Below are 17,692 nucleotides of genomic sequence, written 5' to 3'. Positions count from 1 at the left end.
TTTATAATTCTTTTTTTCTTTCATGGCTATTAATGATGAGCCATTACAATATCCTCTAGGCTAGTAAAATAATAATCGATTAGTGGTATCTGTAATGGACTTATGGGGCAGAGAGTCAGACTAGGCAGGGATATCAAAATTTGCTCTCCCTTTTAAATAGTAAGTCCTTGGAGGCCTAAAGACAGTGCTTACTGAACTCTTATTTATATGTTCATAGTATATTTCAGTTCCTCCTTGTATAATATTGGACACTCACTCATACACAGAGGGCACTAAAAAAAATGTATACACATTTTAAGAAAGGAAAAAACTATTAAAATTATAATACTCAATATATACTGATAACAAAAGATGAATACAAGTCACGTTTGACTTCTGCAGTTACAAGAGGTGCTCAAAGTGGTTACCATCAGTGTCCAGACACTTCTGATTACGGCGAACTACTGCTTGAGCAACGTTGACCAGTGTCCACTTGTATACATTTTTTTGGCACCCCCGGTATTTATTGAATTGAAAGATGGTAAAATATTCTGTGATAACATCAAGAGCTATACAGTATTGGGATTTTTTTCTTTCTAAAATTCTAATGCTGAGAATAATCCATTAGTGTAATACATCGTCAGAAACCAAATTGAATTCTGTAGAATGAAAACATAAAGCAAGATGATATTGGTGAATAGTGAAGCGTTGTTAAATGCTCATCCTAGGTTCAGGAGAAAGGCAGGAGTTATCAGGAAATATAAAGGTGACAGTAGAGGCCATATTTTTAATAGTTGCTTCAGATTAGGGAGTAGAAAATGAAAGTGGGCTCACATGGGCCCTGAGAAGAAACAATGCCTTTGGGCATTCCTTTTCTTTCTGGAGTGTTGGGTTGTATGGTATTCAAAACAATTTAATTAAAACAGAACTATTACTCTAGGACCCATTGGTCTTTACCCTTTCTGACAGTTGAGGAACTTTTTGAGATTTGTTTTGTTTTTAAATGCACTGAATGAGGAGGGGGACCTGTTATAAGCTGGTAGTGTTCTCTTTCCTGATCTCAGTGTTGGTCATGTAAGTATGTTTACTTTGACAAAATTCATGGAGCTATGGTTTGGTACTTTTTCTGTATGTATCTGATACTTCAATAATACTTACCAATACCATTAGCTATTTCTGTGCCGGTGCATGTATGTCTCCTGTTTCATTCTGCAAAGCAATGTTTTGGTTTTATCTCTTGGCTTTTCTTAATTTTATATAAAAATAGATCATTGTGTTTCTATCTCTTTCCAGCATTTACTTATCTTTCTTATGTAATAATTAATAAGTCAACTCTCTTAAATGCCTATTCTTTCTTTTTTGTTTCCCGTCTTTCCCCACCTCTGTCTACACTAGCTATAACATGTAATTTAATATGTATTTTAAAGAATATTTAGTAGTTTTTAAGTAGTTTATATTCCTGTTACTAGTTTTAAACGTAGGTGAACTTATTTTTAAGAGACTCTGATGATACTTTGTTCTCCATTCTACTCCCTAAGTACAAAGCTATAAGTTGTGGTTAGACCTTCACTGATTTTCCCTTCTAAGGGAAAATGGCCCTTAAAAGAGCAAATTGTTTTCTTTTTCACAGTCTCAAACAATTGTAAGGTCTTTTCTAAAGGAGAGTCTGCAAGCTTCCATTGTTCCTCTGATGAGAAAATGACATTTAATCAGATGACCTGAAAACCTTATTTTGCTTCCTGTTTATGTAACTCTATATTCTGTTTGACAGCATGATTCTGGAACAGAGTGCACTCCAGGAGAATCTAAGAATTTAGGACAAAAAGAAAATGGCAATTACATCATGTATGCAAGAGCCACATCTGGGGACAAACTTAACAACAATAAATTCTCACTCTGTAGTATTAGAAACATAAGCCAAGTTCTTGAGAAGAAGAGAAACAACTGTTTTGTTGGTATGTATATTTTCCAACATTTTATTATGAGTATTTTCAGAGTTGAAAGAATTACATAGTGAACATTTATGTATTCACTGCCTATGTTTTATGATTGTTAACACTTTGCTGTATTTGCTTTGTCACATATTTATCAATCTATCCATCCCTCAGTCCATATTTTTGGTTGCAATTTAAAGTGGATTGCATCACTATACTTCACCCCTAAACATTTCAGCCTACATATCACTAATTAGAGTTCAATATTGTTTGCGATTCTTTTATTTTTTACATAAGTGACATGAACAAATCTTAAGTCCACCATTTGATGAGCGTTTACAAATAGCTTACCAGTATCACCTATCAAGATATAGAACATTTCTATCACACCAGAAAGTTCTTTCGTTTCCCTTACCAATCACTCTCTGCTCCCAGTGCACCCACAGAGACAACCATTATTCTGATTTATTTCACCATAACTAAATTTTGCTCATTTTACTTCATATAAATGGAATCATACAGCCTTTTATGGAGGGCTGCTTTCACTTAACATATTTTGAGATTTTTCATTAATATTTTGTTCCATTTTCATGCTGAGTAATATTGCCCTATATGAATATGTCACAGTTTGCCTGCTCATCCACTCTCCTACTGATGAACACCTGAGCTTTTTAGGTTTGGACCAATATGAATAAAACTGCTATGAAATTCTGTTTTTTTTTTCTTATTGTGGTAATATATATAACATAAGTTAGTATTTAAACTAACTTGAAGTATACAATTCAGTGGCATTAAGTACATTGACAACGTTGTATAACTAACGACTATCCATTTCTAAACTTTTTTCATCACTCCAATTAGAAACTCTCTAACCGTTAAACAGTAACTCCTTTTCCCCTCTATCCCCATTTCCTGGTATCCTCTAATCTATTTTCTGTTTCTACAAATTTGCCAATTTTAGGTACCTCATATAAATGGGATCATATATTTGTCCTTGTGTGATTCTGGCTTATTTCACTTACTGTAATATTTTCAATATTCATCCAAGTTATAGCACGTGTCAGATTGCCATACCTTTTTTATGGCTGAATAATATTCCATTGTATGGATATAACACATTTTGTTTATCCAGTCATCTGTTATGCCTCTCTTGTGACATTTAATGTTCCAAATATTCTACCTTGTATTATGATTTTTTGGGGTTCTTGTCCGATTTCTCAAGATTATAAGTTACTTAAGGGCAAAATCAAGGCTACTCACCTTGCACATGAAGAACACTCAAAGATGGATTTAAACATGATAACAAAGTGGTATTTTTTCTAAAGCTTCTTGAGGTGGAAATGCTACATAGACTGTTTATTTGTAAACCAGGTTTTCACAATAAACTTTCTGGTTGAAGTTGACTTTGAAAAATGCATATTACTTTGTAGGTAACATGGGAAGTAAATTTGGTTCTTAAATTATAACGAAATATGTACCCATTATAATTTTTGCATTTAAACGCACTTCTTCTGTGTGTTTAAGCTGTTAGCAATTAGCTGATTTAAAGTACTATTTCTATGTGAGATATAAATTAATGTGTAATAAATATTGCATCAAAGGTTTTCTGGTTTTATCATTTTTCCTTCTTAATTACATGTCACATGGATTAAAAAATGATTATTACTAGACTTTAGAAAAATTATTATTGTTTACTATGTGCATGCATCTAGTTTTAGAGAACAAAAGAGATGGTATAAAATGAAAGAGAAGGATGGAGCTTCAATTACCTCTAAAATTTCCTTTAATATTTGATGTGGTTAAAGATAAGGAATGAACTTTCTAAATATAAAGCTAGTCTTTCTAGAATAATTTTTATTCAGATACCCCTTGTGTTGAATTCCTGTGTTTGAGATTTGTTCCCTTCTACTTACTTATTTCTTAATTTCAAGTCTATACTACAGTCGTTTTCCACATTGATTTGGTATAGATAAAAAACAACATGAGATTTTTAGGTCTTAAGAGACCTGGATTTAGTCTGTGTTTTGCTCATACTGGGGCATCTGGTTTCTAGTAAGGCACAGACTCTCTGGAAATTAGTTTTCTATAAAATAAATTCATTTGATTCTTATCATTTCCCTGCAAATGCTGAAGTTCTCTGATTTTATGGTCTTACAGAGTAGCATTCCTTTTCTAATTTTAAACCCCATTGACAAAATCAAATAACTTTAAATGAGAGCCTAAATTTTTTTCTAAAATTATTCGTTATGGTTAGACCAGCCAGTCTAACCTTAATGAACCAAGATTTGACCCAATACTGATGGGCTGTTTAGGAATACAAAAGATACAAAGAGTACATGGTTCTCCCTTAAGGAGCTTAAACTAGCTGAGGAGCAAAACTAACATACATTAAAAAAAAAAAAATACTTACCAGACTAGGATACAATCAGCCAAATAGAATATGAGAAATTCCAAAGGACAAAATGACCTGATTTCTTGAACAAATATATAAAAATAAAAAGAAAGGAGGATATCTGTTATATAGTAAAAGAACTTAAGACATATGTCAAGCAGAAGCAACCATGGGGAGAGGAGTTGGGGGAACCTTTTGTGGAACTTGGTTCAAATAAACCAATTATGAAAAAACAGTTGTGATAAAACTGAACGTGAATTGGCTATTTATTAGATACTATTAAGCATATGGTTAATTTTGTTAGATATGGTAATAGTATTATGGTTAGATTTAAAAAGGAAAAAACTCCTTATCTCTTAGATTCATCCTGAAGTATTTACAAGAACAGATGACTGGTAGGTGGAGTTGTTTACAATATATTGTTGATAGTTGTTAAAGCTAAGTAATTGGTACTTGGGAGTTCATTGTACTTATTCTTTTACTACTTCTATGTATGTTTGAAATTTTCTGTCTAACAAAAAAGGTTTAATTTTTTTCTGGTTGATGAAGCACTAACTTAATTTGTATTTATGTAATATAAATAATGCAGTCATCATTCGGTGAAGCTCAGTGTAGCATGGCCTAAATAGAATGTTACCACTTCTAGAAGTGACCTTAGAAGGACAATCAGGTCAGATCCTCTCACTATACAAATGAGGAAACTGAGACCCCAAAAAGGGGAAATGAAGTGCCAGGCCACACTGCTAGTTCGTGACTGAGTGAGTGTTAGAATTAGGTCTTCTGATTTCCAGATTCCTAATTTGTTCTACTATTCTTATTCATCAGAGTTTTCCTTTCTCCCTTTGTTACGAGGCTCTAAAGAGTTGGTGAATTTTAAATCAAATTAATGTGTGCATACAGTGCTTACTTTGTCTTGTTTATTTTTCTCAGAATCTGGCCAACCTATTTGCGGAAATGGAATGGTCGAGCAAGGTGAAGAATGTGACTGCGGCTATAGTGACCAGTGTAAAGATGAGTGCTGCTACGATGCAAACCAGCCAGAGGGGAAAAAATGCAAGCTGAAACCTGGAAAACAGTGCAGGTACCTTGCTAACACCAGTCATCTTAATGTTCCTATAAAGTCACCCGAAGGTAGTTACGATAAATTTAGAACAGATTAAGAGATGCATGTGGTTTGAAACTTTGTCTTTATTTGTTGTTGTTTCATTTAGTTTTCTCCAGAAACATTTAAAAAACAATTTTTTTAAATTTCTAGTCCATAGCATTGGTTGGTGCATTGTTGTTGGCAGATTGAACTACTTGTAATTTGTGTAGTGGGTGTTAATAAAAGGACATGCAGAAGATGCTCAATGAAATATTATTTAGTTCTTCACTTTAAAAATGTGACTATCCATATTTTTAGAATCTTAATTTTGAATATTTAGGTAATAAGCATTCCATACACTCTTAATAACTTGGTATCATGTAATTATTTCACTTGTCAAGTTACTTTGGTAGTAATAGATACAAGCAATACAATATTGTTTGCAATACTTTTTAAATGTCTGGTCTGTGTGTCATAGTTTGATTTTAGCATATAAATGTGAGAAAAATTGATAAATTGACTAATGTATGATGTAACTATGAAAAACACTGATAAGTTGCCTAATACTAAATCCATTTTCTAGTATAGCCTTTTAAAGGCAAATAGAGTAAGAATGCCTTGCTTGTAAAACAAAGACAGTCACTTTTATACGCTTCATAGAATGTTGAAATTTAGTAGCCTCTTATTCCACTATTTGAAGTTGTATACCAGTAACATATTTACCATTTAAAAGATGAGATTGATGATTTGGAAATTAGGACGATATCTGAGTATATAGGAAATATCCTAGTGATTTTCTTTAATCATTTAATGTTTCCTCTAGTCCAAGTCAAGGTCCCTGTTGTACAGCAAAGTGTTCATTCAGGTCAAACACTGACAAGTGCCGGGATGATTCAGACTGTGCAAAAGAAGGAATATGTAATGGCATTACAGCTCTTTGCCCAGCATCTGACCCGAAACCAAATTTTACAGACTGCAATAGGCAAACACAAGTGTGCATTAATGGGGTAAGCATTTGATTTATATGTTTTTAATTAGTCTTATAAAACCTACTTTTTCAGAATAATTGTTGACTCTTAAAGCTGCATTGTTAAAGTAAATAATCTTGGTTAGTTCAGTGTGGTTGGCAGATTGAACTTCCATGTAATATTCCTATCTATTTCCCCACAAAGACGTGAGTGTGTTCTATAGTCAGTAGTAGATGATTAGTTACTGACTTATCATTCATCTTTCTACTGTGTGTGTGTGATATTCCCTAGAGAAAAATAGTTATTCAACTAGTCATGTGACTTTGTACTGCTTTTAAGTTTTATAAATTAATATCTTTAAAGCGTAAATAAAAGAAGTTTGTTAATAGCTTAAATAAAAGAATGTGAAGCTTTTAAAGCTTTCTTGGCTAAATAATCACTTTCTTGTACATGAGGAAAAATTCATTTTTCTCTTCTTACAAAGGAGACATGATAACTAACATAAAATTGATGCTCATCTACTCTTATTCTGTTTTTGCTTTAAGATTTTTAAAGTTGCCATTTCTTTAAAATATTTGCTATCTTATTTGCACTTATTCTTTTTCAAATGTGTTTATATGATCCATTTCTGATACTAATCTATGCTTTTTATTTCCAACTTGTGTTTCTACTTAATTATTTTGGCACTGGAAGCTTATATCTGCTTGTCTGTTACTGTGAACAATAAGTTTGACTATATAGAGATTACATAATTTGTCTTTCATTTTTCTTTCAGCAATGTGCAGGTTCTATCTGTGAGAAATACGGCTTGGAGGAGTGTACCTGTGCCAGTTCTGATGGCAAAGATGATAAGGAATTATGCCACGTCTGCTGTATGAAGAAGAGTAAGGCTTTTAAAATACAAGAATGTAAAATCTGTTCCAAACACCTTATTTTCTCCTAAATTTTAAGTGTTAAACTTTGATATACATTTTGGACAAATAATTTCCAACTAAACTGATCCTCTTGAGAAGAATTTTAAATGTAGCATAGCACTGTGTTTCTAGTATTATGGTCCCTACAGGTTTTTAAAAATGATAGACAAAAACCTGCCAGCTTCATGGCAATGATTAATATAAACACTGTTAGAAGGTTTTAAAGCCGTTGTGGGCACTAAGTCCAAAATTGCTGGTTGTTAGTTTATATTGTAACATTTAAGGTGAATTACCAGTGATGTTATCCACCCTAACTAATGAAAAGTCTATGTAATATGTCATGATAATGGTTTTTAGGCAGTTTCTTCCTTTCCTACCTCTCTCCCCAACTAGCCTGCTAGGAAATCTGATCTTCAACTTATATTGGGACTTCTTTTCCAGTGGACCTATCAACTTGTGCCAGCACAGGGTCTGCGCAGTGGAGCAAGCAGTTCATGGGTCGAACCATCACCCTGCAGCCTGGATCCCCTTGCAATGATTTTAGAGGCTACTGTGATGTTTTCATGCGTTGCAGATTAGTAGATGCTGATGGTCCTCTAGCTAGGCTTAAAAAAGCAATTTTTAGTCCAGAGCTTTATGAAAACATTGCTGAATGGATTGTGGTAAGTATAGTTTTTATTTATAAAGAAACCATATCTTAAAATGGTTTGATCATAATTTTACTTGGCCAGAGGTTACCCATGTTTTGAGAAAATCACTTCTTTCCTGTTTATTCTGGAATTACTTTATCTGAAGAATACTTTTTCAAGTGACCAGAATCTCCACATTTATATCCTTCCTAGGTAGGTTGGTAGGTGATGGGAGCCATTCTCTTTTACTCTGCTCCTTAGTTCATGTCCTAGATGGGTTACTTCCTCCTTTGGTCCATATGACTAGGGCATTTTCATGGGAGTTTTTCCTTAAGTTGTTTTGGAAAGCCCTATTTGCTCTTTGTCTTCTCCTTTGTCTCAGTATGACAGATAGCCAGCTGTGGGTTCTACTTTGCTGAACAGGAGAGATGAAAGAAATTGGTGATTTTATGAAGGTTTTTTTCTTATGTTTCAGTATAATTTCTAGGTCTTCATCTTGTCTGTTATAGGAAATGTTGAACAGGGTAAGGTCAGATACAGAGCCTTTTGCAGATTTGTTAATGATTATGGATTTTCATCCAACATAAATCTACTAAACTGAATTATTTTTAAGCCTGCATATCTCCAAGTTGTACAGATGTTAAATTACCTGAAATTTTCTTAAGAAGATTGCAGAGAATTACTATATGAAGTCACTTAAATATTCAAGTTTCTAAGTGATTACATTAAAATATCAGTAGGAGGCTTGCAAGTGATGTATTTGAGAGAGTGTATTACACCTGAACTGAATGAGTTTGCATTGGAAATTAACTTAGAAGTCAGCTCTTCCCCTCAACCCTATTCCAAAATTTTTTCTTACCGGTTTTTTACGTGTGTGTTCAGGACTGAGGATGCCTTAAAACACACAAAAAAGTTGCCTTTGTGGGTTGTCACCCTTTTTGGTACTCTTGTCATAACATTCTACAATAAAAATTTTAGAATTATTTCCAGCATTAAAATGGTGTTTATTGCACATAGGAAGAATATACTTTGCATGTTAGAAAGTGTGGTTTTTAGATATGTAGTAACTATGTAGTGGGAGAATCATTGACATTGGATTTAGGAGACCTAGGTTTTGTGCCAAATAATTGGGCAATTAATTTAACTTAGGTCTCTTTAAAACATGATGTGTTGCTCATTTTTGTACGCCTGTGCTTGGTGCATAATAGGTGTTCAAAAATGATCTGGTAAACTAAAGGTACTGTATTTTGCCGTGTATAATGTGCAATTTTGCCCAAATTTGTGAGGGAAAAATAAGGATGCACATTATACATGGGTAGTAGTAATTCCGTATCTGTATAAATGTTTTTAATTATTTTATTTATGCTTATGAGTTAAAAGTGTAACTCTAGAAATCAGTAACTGTATCCATATGCAAAATAATACCCTAGAATACTATAATCAGTTTTGTTGAACTTACCACAAACTTGCAATGACTGATGAAGAGTTCTTGGCTTTCTATGATGCGTAAATATCAGAAATTTGTTACCGGTACATAAAATTTCTTGTACCTCATATCTGTTCTTGTGTTCTGTAATTATTTATTACATAAAATCTCTTGTACCACAATATGTTTAGAAAATGCTAAAATTCCTTTGTAATACAAAAAAGAAGTAGCCTAATGTAATACAAAAAAGAAGTAGCCTAATACAAAAAAGAAGCCTAAATGTAAACAAATGAAAATTTGAATTAAAAAATTAAAACGAAAGATTTTTTTTCCCCCCTGAAAGGTTGGGCACATTATACATAGCAAAATACGGTACTTTGTGACATTAAGGTGAAGTGGAACAAGTATGAGCTTGGGCTTGGGAATTACGCAAGGACTCATCGTCATGGCATTTCTCAGTTCTGTGACTTAAAGTAGCTTACCTTTCTTGGCCCTTTTCTTCCCCATTTTGAACTCAGATCCAGTTTTTTTTGTGTTTTTTTTTTCTGTTTTCTGATTCTATTAAGAATAACTTGAGATCTGGTATACTTGTTGACTATAGAGAAAAATGTGTTCAGAAAAGAAATCTGATATGGGGAACTCATAGTTATGTTCTGCCAGATATTTTAGGTTTTCTACCTAGGATATTATATCATTTAAAAATAGGTTTTTTTTTTAAGTTTCTCCATTATCTCTGATTTTGACTTAGTTTTATTTAGAATTTCAAAAGCTCATTTATTCCTATTAAAATAGTTAATAGAAATAATCTTTTTATTTAAAGTAATTTTCAAACCTGTTTTTCATATTTTAGATTGAGGATTTAATGCTTCTTAACAATGAATTAACAATGTGAAGTCTTGTGCTCTGTAATTGATTAATCAGGCACTTACAGGTTTGTAGAAGTTTGCCTTGAGTGTAAAATGCTTTGATTTTATATCATTGTTGCGATTCACATGCCACTCTTTTCAAATACATGGTCTCTAATGCCTGAAGGGTACCACTAAGCTGTTGCTACATTTGTGGGCATTAACCAGGTCAACAGTAAGATAAGAAATATCCAGTTTCTTGTAAGTTGTCTCATTTGTGTTAAATGCAGAATTCAATTATATAGCAGAGTTTATTTTGCTACATTACAGCTCACTCTTTGCTCTTTCCTGGTGTCAGGAAAGTGCCCTTTTAGTTAGTGACACAATATAGTTTATTAGGATGGCTGGTACAAAAAGCTATGAAAGGAACAAGGGGATGGTTTCATTGACTTCCCTTTCCAGTGGTGCCTGGTAGCTTTTTGTTTCTTTTCTGTTGAATGCTGTTGCATCTTTTTTCTTCATGTAGGATAGAGTAGGAAGAATCATAGCAGATTAATACTTCAGGGCATGAGTTACTGACTGCTACTAATATAATGGAAATGATGTGATAAAGGCATTTACTTTCTTTTCTGGAAAAGTTGTTTTTGACAAGTGTTTTGAATGTATTTTTCAAAAATACATTTACTATATTTGGTGAGTGCCTACTGTATACCTGGCCAGTAGATAATGTTAAACATCCTTTGAATTTATCAAGGAATCATTGAGTTCTTGAAAAGCTCGAGAGCGTTCACCAGTAAATCTGCTAAAACCCTGTATCATTATCTCCTTTTCTTTAAGTGGGTTTTGAGGGCATTGGTCATTCTTTTTCGTTTTTTTCCATAGCTTTTGATGTGTTCAGATTTTCCACATCTTTTGTGTTAGGTTTGACGTTGTAGAAAACCCTCTTTTACCTTGATTTTTTTTCTAAATTACTGTATTTCCTCCTCCCTTTTTAAATAATTGCCTGTTATTTTGTGGCTTTTTAAAATTTGAATTTGTTCAGATTTACAGGAGTTTGTCTTAATTTTTATTTTGATAATCAACTGTATTTCTCATTTTTAATTTCTGCTCTCATAGTTTGCTGTAATTCTATGTATTAAGTATCTGGTATTCTTTATGAAAGAGTTAGAGCAGTGTCTCCCAAGGGCCTCACAGAACACTAGATCCATGGGTTTAGTGGTCAAATGAATGTGGAAAACATTACATAGTATATAATCCAGATCTTTTAGAGATTTGTGGGAATATTGTGAGAAATCCTGCAATAGAAAATATTTTTAACTTCATTTTCAAACTTACCCTGACCTCAGAAGTCTTTATTCACATAAGACCCTAAACGTCCTTAGAACTACTGCTGTTGATTAAGAGCAGTCGTTCTCATTCCTGGCTGTACATGAGAAATCACCTTAGAGCTTAGACCCATCAATTCATAATCTCTTGGGATGTGGCTTAAATATCTGGGTATTTTTAAAGTTCCCCACCTATTTCTGATGAGGAGCCAGGTTTGACTAACCATTCATCTAGAAAAGGAGTTGGTAAGCTATAGCTCATGAGTCATACACAGCCCACTGCCTATTTTTGTGTGGCTCACAATTTAGAATGGGTTGACATTTTTAAGTATTTGAAAAAACAATCAAAAGATGTTATCAAAACAATATTCTTTTGAAAGTTATATGAAATTCAGGTTTCGGTGTCCATAAATAATTATTTATTGGAACATAGCCAACTCCCGTTCAGTTACATATGCCTCTCGCTATTTTTGCACTTTGAGTAGTTTCAAGGCAGTTCCCTGACCACCAGCAGCAATAGCACAGCAGTCACCTGGGAACTTGAAAGAAATGCAAATTATCAGGCCCCACCGAGTCAGTAGGCGATGATGCATGCTAAAGTTGGTGAATCTTTTTTTTTTTTTTTTTTTTTTTTGTATCTCTGCAGTGTAATTGCAGAGATTACAAAAATGTAATGTAATGGCTTTTTAAGACATGTAACAGAAAATTTCTATTTTGTCATTCTAATATGTTGAAAATGGAACATGTCTGTGAATCTCTAAAGTCCAACATTACCTAGTAGAATAGGCCACAACCCATGTTTCCCCCAAAATAAGACCCAGCCAGCCAATCGGCTCTAATGCATCTTTTGGAGCAAAAATTAATATAAGACCTGGTCTTATTTTACTATAAGATTGGGTATAGTATATATAATGTAGTATAATATAATGTAATATAATATAATAATATAATATAATATAATAAATATATAATACTGGGTCTTATATTAATTTTTGCTCCAGAAGACGCATTAGAGCTGATTGTGTGGCTAGGTCATATTTTCATGGAAACACGGTAGATATCACTTACGAAACTTGAACAACAAAGATACAATGTTGTCACAGGGCTTAGCATATGGTAAGGATTCAGTATACATTTGCTAGATCAATGAAGCAGATTTCTTAAATGTCATTATTTATATGGAAAAGAATAAAAATTGTGCGTATTAACTTTGAGGCTATAATGTTTTCTGGTTTCTCTCGGTGGTATTTTATCATGCTAGCACAGGCTGAGCTTAAGTAACTAAAAGATTAGTACCCAGTTGCTTTCCGCTTGGCAGATTAGTGTGAGGGGTGCACGTGGGGTGTTGAAGGATAGAACATTTAGTCTAAGTCCAGACTATAGTATTTTCTTCTGAAGGATAAAAAGGAAGCTCTCTGCCCCTGCAGGATGGCATAATCAGTATCACCACAAGGAACTGTGGGCCCCACATGGTCCAGGGACCCACAGGAAGTCTTGAGGGCGTGCTGAGATGGAGAATTATTAAACATGAGAACATTCACTGAGAGGATTATGTAGTTGACTTTTTCTGAGGATCTTTAAAAACAGATTACATTATGTCTGAAGAGACTTGAGTGCATGTCTTGCCTCTTTTCCCTCACAGGTTTTTTGAGTGATACCTGTTTTATCATTTTGTTATCCTATGTGCCCTTTTTGTTTATTTAGATTATTAAATTAAAATTTAAAAACTATTAAAATTAGACTGGTAAATTTTGACTTTATTTTGTCATTTTTACTTTTTTTTTACTTTGTGTTCTTTTGGCCATATTACATGACTATATTAAACATCTGTCTGTTTCTTTTGTAGAATTATGTTCTCAAGCTTAATTTAGTGCTTGTTAACTCCAAGGCTGTTTTTTAAAAACTTTTAAATATCTTCTCTATGTCTCTTTTAAGTTTCACTTAACACTCATACCTATGAAAGACAAGAGCACGGTGCATAATTTACACTCATTAAATGTTTGTTGAATGCACGATAGCTCTCCTTTCTTTCAGAGTCTAACAAGTGGACAAATCGTGATCTTTTCTTTTGACATAAAACACATATTTTGCATTTATTAGTCTGGTTGGTATTCTTTCCCCAGATTTTATAGTACACATTAAAGAGAAAACATGATTTAGCATTTAACCCACTCTCTGATAATGCTTTTAAAAGGAGCATTAAAAAATTCTATCAAAGGTGGCCATTTTACTAACACTCAAATACACCATTGTTTTGTTTAGTTTTTCTTAATATCTTCTGTCCACTGTGATGTTCCATTTCCCCAAACACAGACTCTGAAAAGCTACGATTACTGTCACTAAAACACCTCAATCTTGGGCTTTTGAGACACATTGTTACCTGAAAAAACTTGGAGGAAGGCCAGGAACACTGCTAGAAGAAACTGGAAGTTCTGAAGGATCTGGATGCCACATTTTAATAAATATCTGTTGACCTGAACTGAAACGAGGTCTTTTTGACCTTTGTTTTCTACAGAGTTATAACCATTATTAAACCCAGGCTTTCTACGGTCTGCCTCTCTTATTGCCATATTACTTAAAATCTCTTTTTAAGACTATAGATACTGAAAAACTAGTATCAGAGGTACCACAACCACAATTTTTTAATGCCTTGTCTCTGTTGTAAGAGCCTTGTCATATTATTTGTATGTGTGGCAATCTAGAAATAATAAATGAGCTGTTAGAAGTGTTTGAAAAAGTCAGTATTTGGAATAGTAACTCACGTGTAATAGAGTTCAACAAGTACCTTTTTGTGGGTTAGGTATTGAGTTTGTAGGATATAAATTCAAGGGGCTCTCAGTCCAGTTTGGAATAGAGAAGGCAAGCACATTTCTATTTTTAGTTCTACATAGTGTTTTCACAGAAAATAGGAGAACCTATTTGGGGAAGGTCTCTTTAAGGAGGTGATGCCAAAGCTAACTTCTTAAGGACTAGTAGGAGAGGGTACACAGGTTGATGTTTTATGGAGAGGCAGCACCTGGAAAAGTCACCGAAGTATGAATTTTTTTAAATAAAAAAAATTATTCTACTTTTTTCCTTTTGAACAGTGTGATTATCTTTTCTTTTTAATTGATAGAGCAATGCATTGAAAAGTATGCCTTCTTTTTACTCTGGAGCCCAGTCATCTCAAGATGGGTTTCTTGTGTGTTCTTCAGAAGCTGTCTATACCCTTATAAGAATATATATTTTAAAAAATAAGTGGAATCATGTATATACTTGTACTTTGCTGCACCTTAGTGTGTGCTCAAGTTTTGTTTGTTTTTTCCCCTCTCTCTCCCTTATTTAATGGTCCATTTTGGAGATCTTTGGAGGGAAGATTTTGAAGAAGGGTTTTACAGAGAGGAGTGACATAGAGAATTCCAGGAGGCAGATGGTTTGAGCAGGGAAGACTGGAAGGAAGGAAATGTGTAAGAAAATATAATGAACATTAGGAAGTGCATCTCGCATAACAGAACTAGCCCATCAGCCTGAAAATAGTAGGAAGAGCCTGGAGCCTTTGTGCCTGTGGATCAGATCACATTAGAGGTGCTACTGCCTCCCCAGAGGGTATTTGGAAGCGTACAGTAGTTGTCCAAGTAACTGAGGGGCTCTGTTAGCGTTTGATGGTTGATAGCCAGGGATGCCAGACTTCCTGCATTGCTCAAAATGGTCCCATACCACAGTGCCAACATGTCTGCAATGAGCGTGACGCACTGGTCTGCATCCTACTCCCTGATGTGCTTGTTTAAAATGTAGTTGCTTGGGCCCTCCACCAACCAGAACAACTGAGTTGGACTTTGTAGGGTTGTGGCCTGAATATGTAGAAGTGCATCTCCCATAACAGAATGAGCCCATCAGCCTGAAAATAGTAAGAAGACCCTTGACCCTTTGCGCCTAAATCTATATTTTAATAAGCATAACAGATAATTCTTAGATCTACTCAGAAATGGGAGCCGTTCCTTTACCGTGTGAGTGCGGATTAGTTGAGCAGCTCTTCCGAGTCATAGGATTCCTCTTTCTACAGCCAGTTAGATACTCTCAACTTCCCCCAAAGCTCTCAGGCAAGTGATAGGATAGAGAGAACAAAAGGGCTAATGTTGAATGGTACCTATTTCGATGGAGTCTCCCAAACTAATGTGCTGTATGTGGGTACAAAACAGAGGTTGACAAACTATGGCCCCTGGGTCAAATCTGGTTTGCGCCCTGTTTTTGTAAATACAGTTGTCCCTCAGTATCCATGGGGGATTGGTTCCAGGACCACCCACAGATACCAAAATTTGCCGGATGCTTAAGTCCTTTATTTAAGATGTTATAGAACAGTGCATACAGTTGGCCCTCTATGTTTGCGGTTTCTCAACCATAGATCAAGAATAGCACTGTTTTTAATCTGCGGTTGATTGAATCCACAGATGAGAAACCTGTGGTTACAGTGGGTCAACTGTAATGTTTTACTGGGATGTAGCCCTGCTCATGTGTTTGCGTGTTATCTCTGGCTACTTTTGCACTACAGTGGCAGAAATGAGTTGTTGCGACAGAGACCACATGGCCTACAAAGCCTTAAATGTGTCTTGTTTGGCCCTTAACAGAAAAAGTTTGCTGATTCCTGGTAGAGACCAATAGCTCTCAATTTTAGCTGCATAATGGAATCATCTGGGCAGCTTTAACAAAATTACTGATGTTAGGATCCTACCCCATTTGAATCTGGGATTTGGTCTGAGTATCTGAGTTTTAAAAACTTCCCAGGTGACTCTCACATACAGCCAAGGTTGATATTGGTATAGAGCAAGAAGAGTACATGTAGCAGTACAAACTGGTGATTTTGGCTCTTTATGTATTTTATTAGGTCAGAGTGTCAGAAATCCAGACAGTGGAGGTAGAAAAAAGGTCCTGCTTCATGAAATGCCATATTTAAAAGGCCTCTGGCTGCTAGGAACAGGACAGAAGCTGTGCATAGTTCTTCATGTAACAGTAGGCAAAAATGAAAAGAGAAATCAACCAGCACTTGAGTTGGCAGACTGAGGGCAGGCCTTACATCCTGCCTTTCGGTAAATAATGGGTTTATATTTTGAGGATGAATAAAACAGAAAACAACAGGAGACTGTAGAACATTTATATAACAATGGAAAGGGAATATTATCCTAAAAATCGGGAGAACAGTTTTATGAAAATTATTTTCTACAGAAACCAAAAGAAAATTTTAGAAAACTCTCTGGCAATCTCAGTAGGATACAAGAAATGGCTTCTGAAAGGTAGATTGTAAGTTTGTGTTTTCCAAGCCAGATTTAGCTCTGTAAGCATGTCTTGTATGGTCTATATATTGTTTTTCGAAAATTTGAATGATTTGTCAGCATTTAAAAATGGATTTCACATCATTCTGATTTGTAGCTTCATCAGTAAGACTGAATTACATTACGCTTTACTCTGTCCTTTCTTGAACAGTTAAAAGCCATTAGGTGAGGTAGGCATTCATGCCAGGTGAGGGGAGCTGTAGTGGCACAGAGCAGGGTGTTGGAGCCTGACCAGAGTGGGGAGGGTAAGGAAGGAGAAGACGACCAGATGGGGTGTTGGTGCCCAAGCATGGTAAGAAGGATGCCCCGTGGAGGGGTGAGGGTTTGGAATATCAGAGTACAAGTGTTGTGAGGAGGGTGTCTGCATAGGAAGGCAGTTCTAAAAGGGACCAGGGCTCTGTGGAGAAATGGCTGATTCCAGGGCTGGGGCATAGAAAGAACAAGATGAACCTAGAAATTTTACTTTATGTCATGAAGTAAAGTGCTCAGAAGGGTGGGGATATGTCCAGAAGACAAAATAATGATAGTAGTGGATTATAAACCATCGAATAAAATAGGAAACCACGAGGGAATAAATAAATGAATAAATTAAAAGTTTGATGAAGGACAGGATATTGACATAGTTCCAAATTATGTCCCTACAAAATACTCATTGACTGCAAAAGAGAACAGTATCTTTATGGTAAAGTTTGGCTGCTAATACTCAATCAAGTGATCAAGTTAAGATCATCAGTATGAGATCAAAATCGTGTGTCACTTGATATGATGCAATGGGAAGAACCCAGCCATCACTTCTGTGATATTCTTACCAAAGATGTATGACCTGAATCTTATCATAAGGAAGCATGTGAGAAACCCATATTGAGGGACATTCTGATGTGAAATAACTG

General features: G+C 34.7%; 1 protein-coding gene across 1 annotated transcript in view; it reads left to right on the top strand.

Moving 5' to 3' along the window:
* Nucleotides 1–17,692, top strand: part of ADAM10 (ADAM metallopeptidase domain 10) — a 111,877-nt gene that overhangs the window by 87,737 nt on the left and 6,448 nt on the right. Inside the window, exons 10-14 of the mRNA XM_081049816.1 lie at nucleotides 1,751–1,934; nucleotides 5,236–5,386; nucleotides 6,213–6,396; nucleotides 7,133–7,241; nucleotides 7,713–7,933. Coding sequence (XP_080905942.1) covers nucleotides 1,751–1,934; nucleotides 5,236–5,386; nucleotides 6,213–6,396; nucleotides 7,133–7,241; nucleotides 7,713–7,933 — 849 coding nt within the window. The remainder of the gene's footprint in view (nucleotides 1–1,750; nucleotides 1,935–5,235; nucleotides 5,387–6,212; nucleotides 6,397–7,132; nucleotides 7,242–7,712; nucleotides 7,934–17,692) is intronic.

Source organism: Rhinolophus hipposideros (genome assembly GCF_964194185.1).
Source record: "Rhinolophus hipposideros genome assembly, chromosome: 5".
Taxonomy (NCBI): Eukaryota; Metazoa; Chordata; class Mammalia; order Chiroptera; family Rhinolophidae; genus Rhinolophus; species Rhinolophus hipposideros.
Note: the sequence above shows the minus strand (reverse complement) of the source record. Positions and strands in the feature narration are given on the sequence as shown.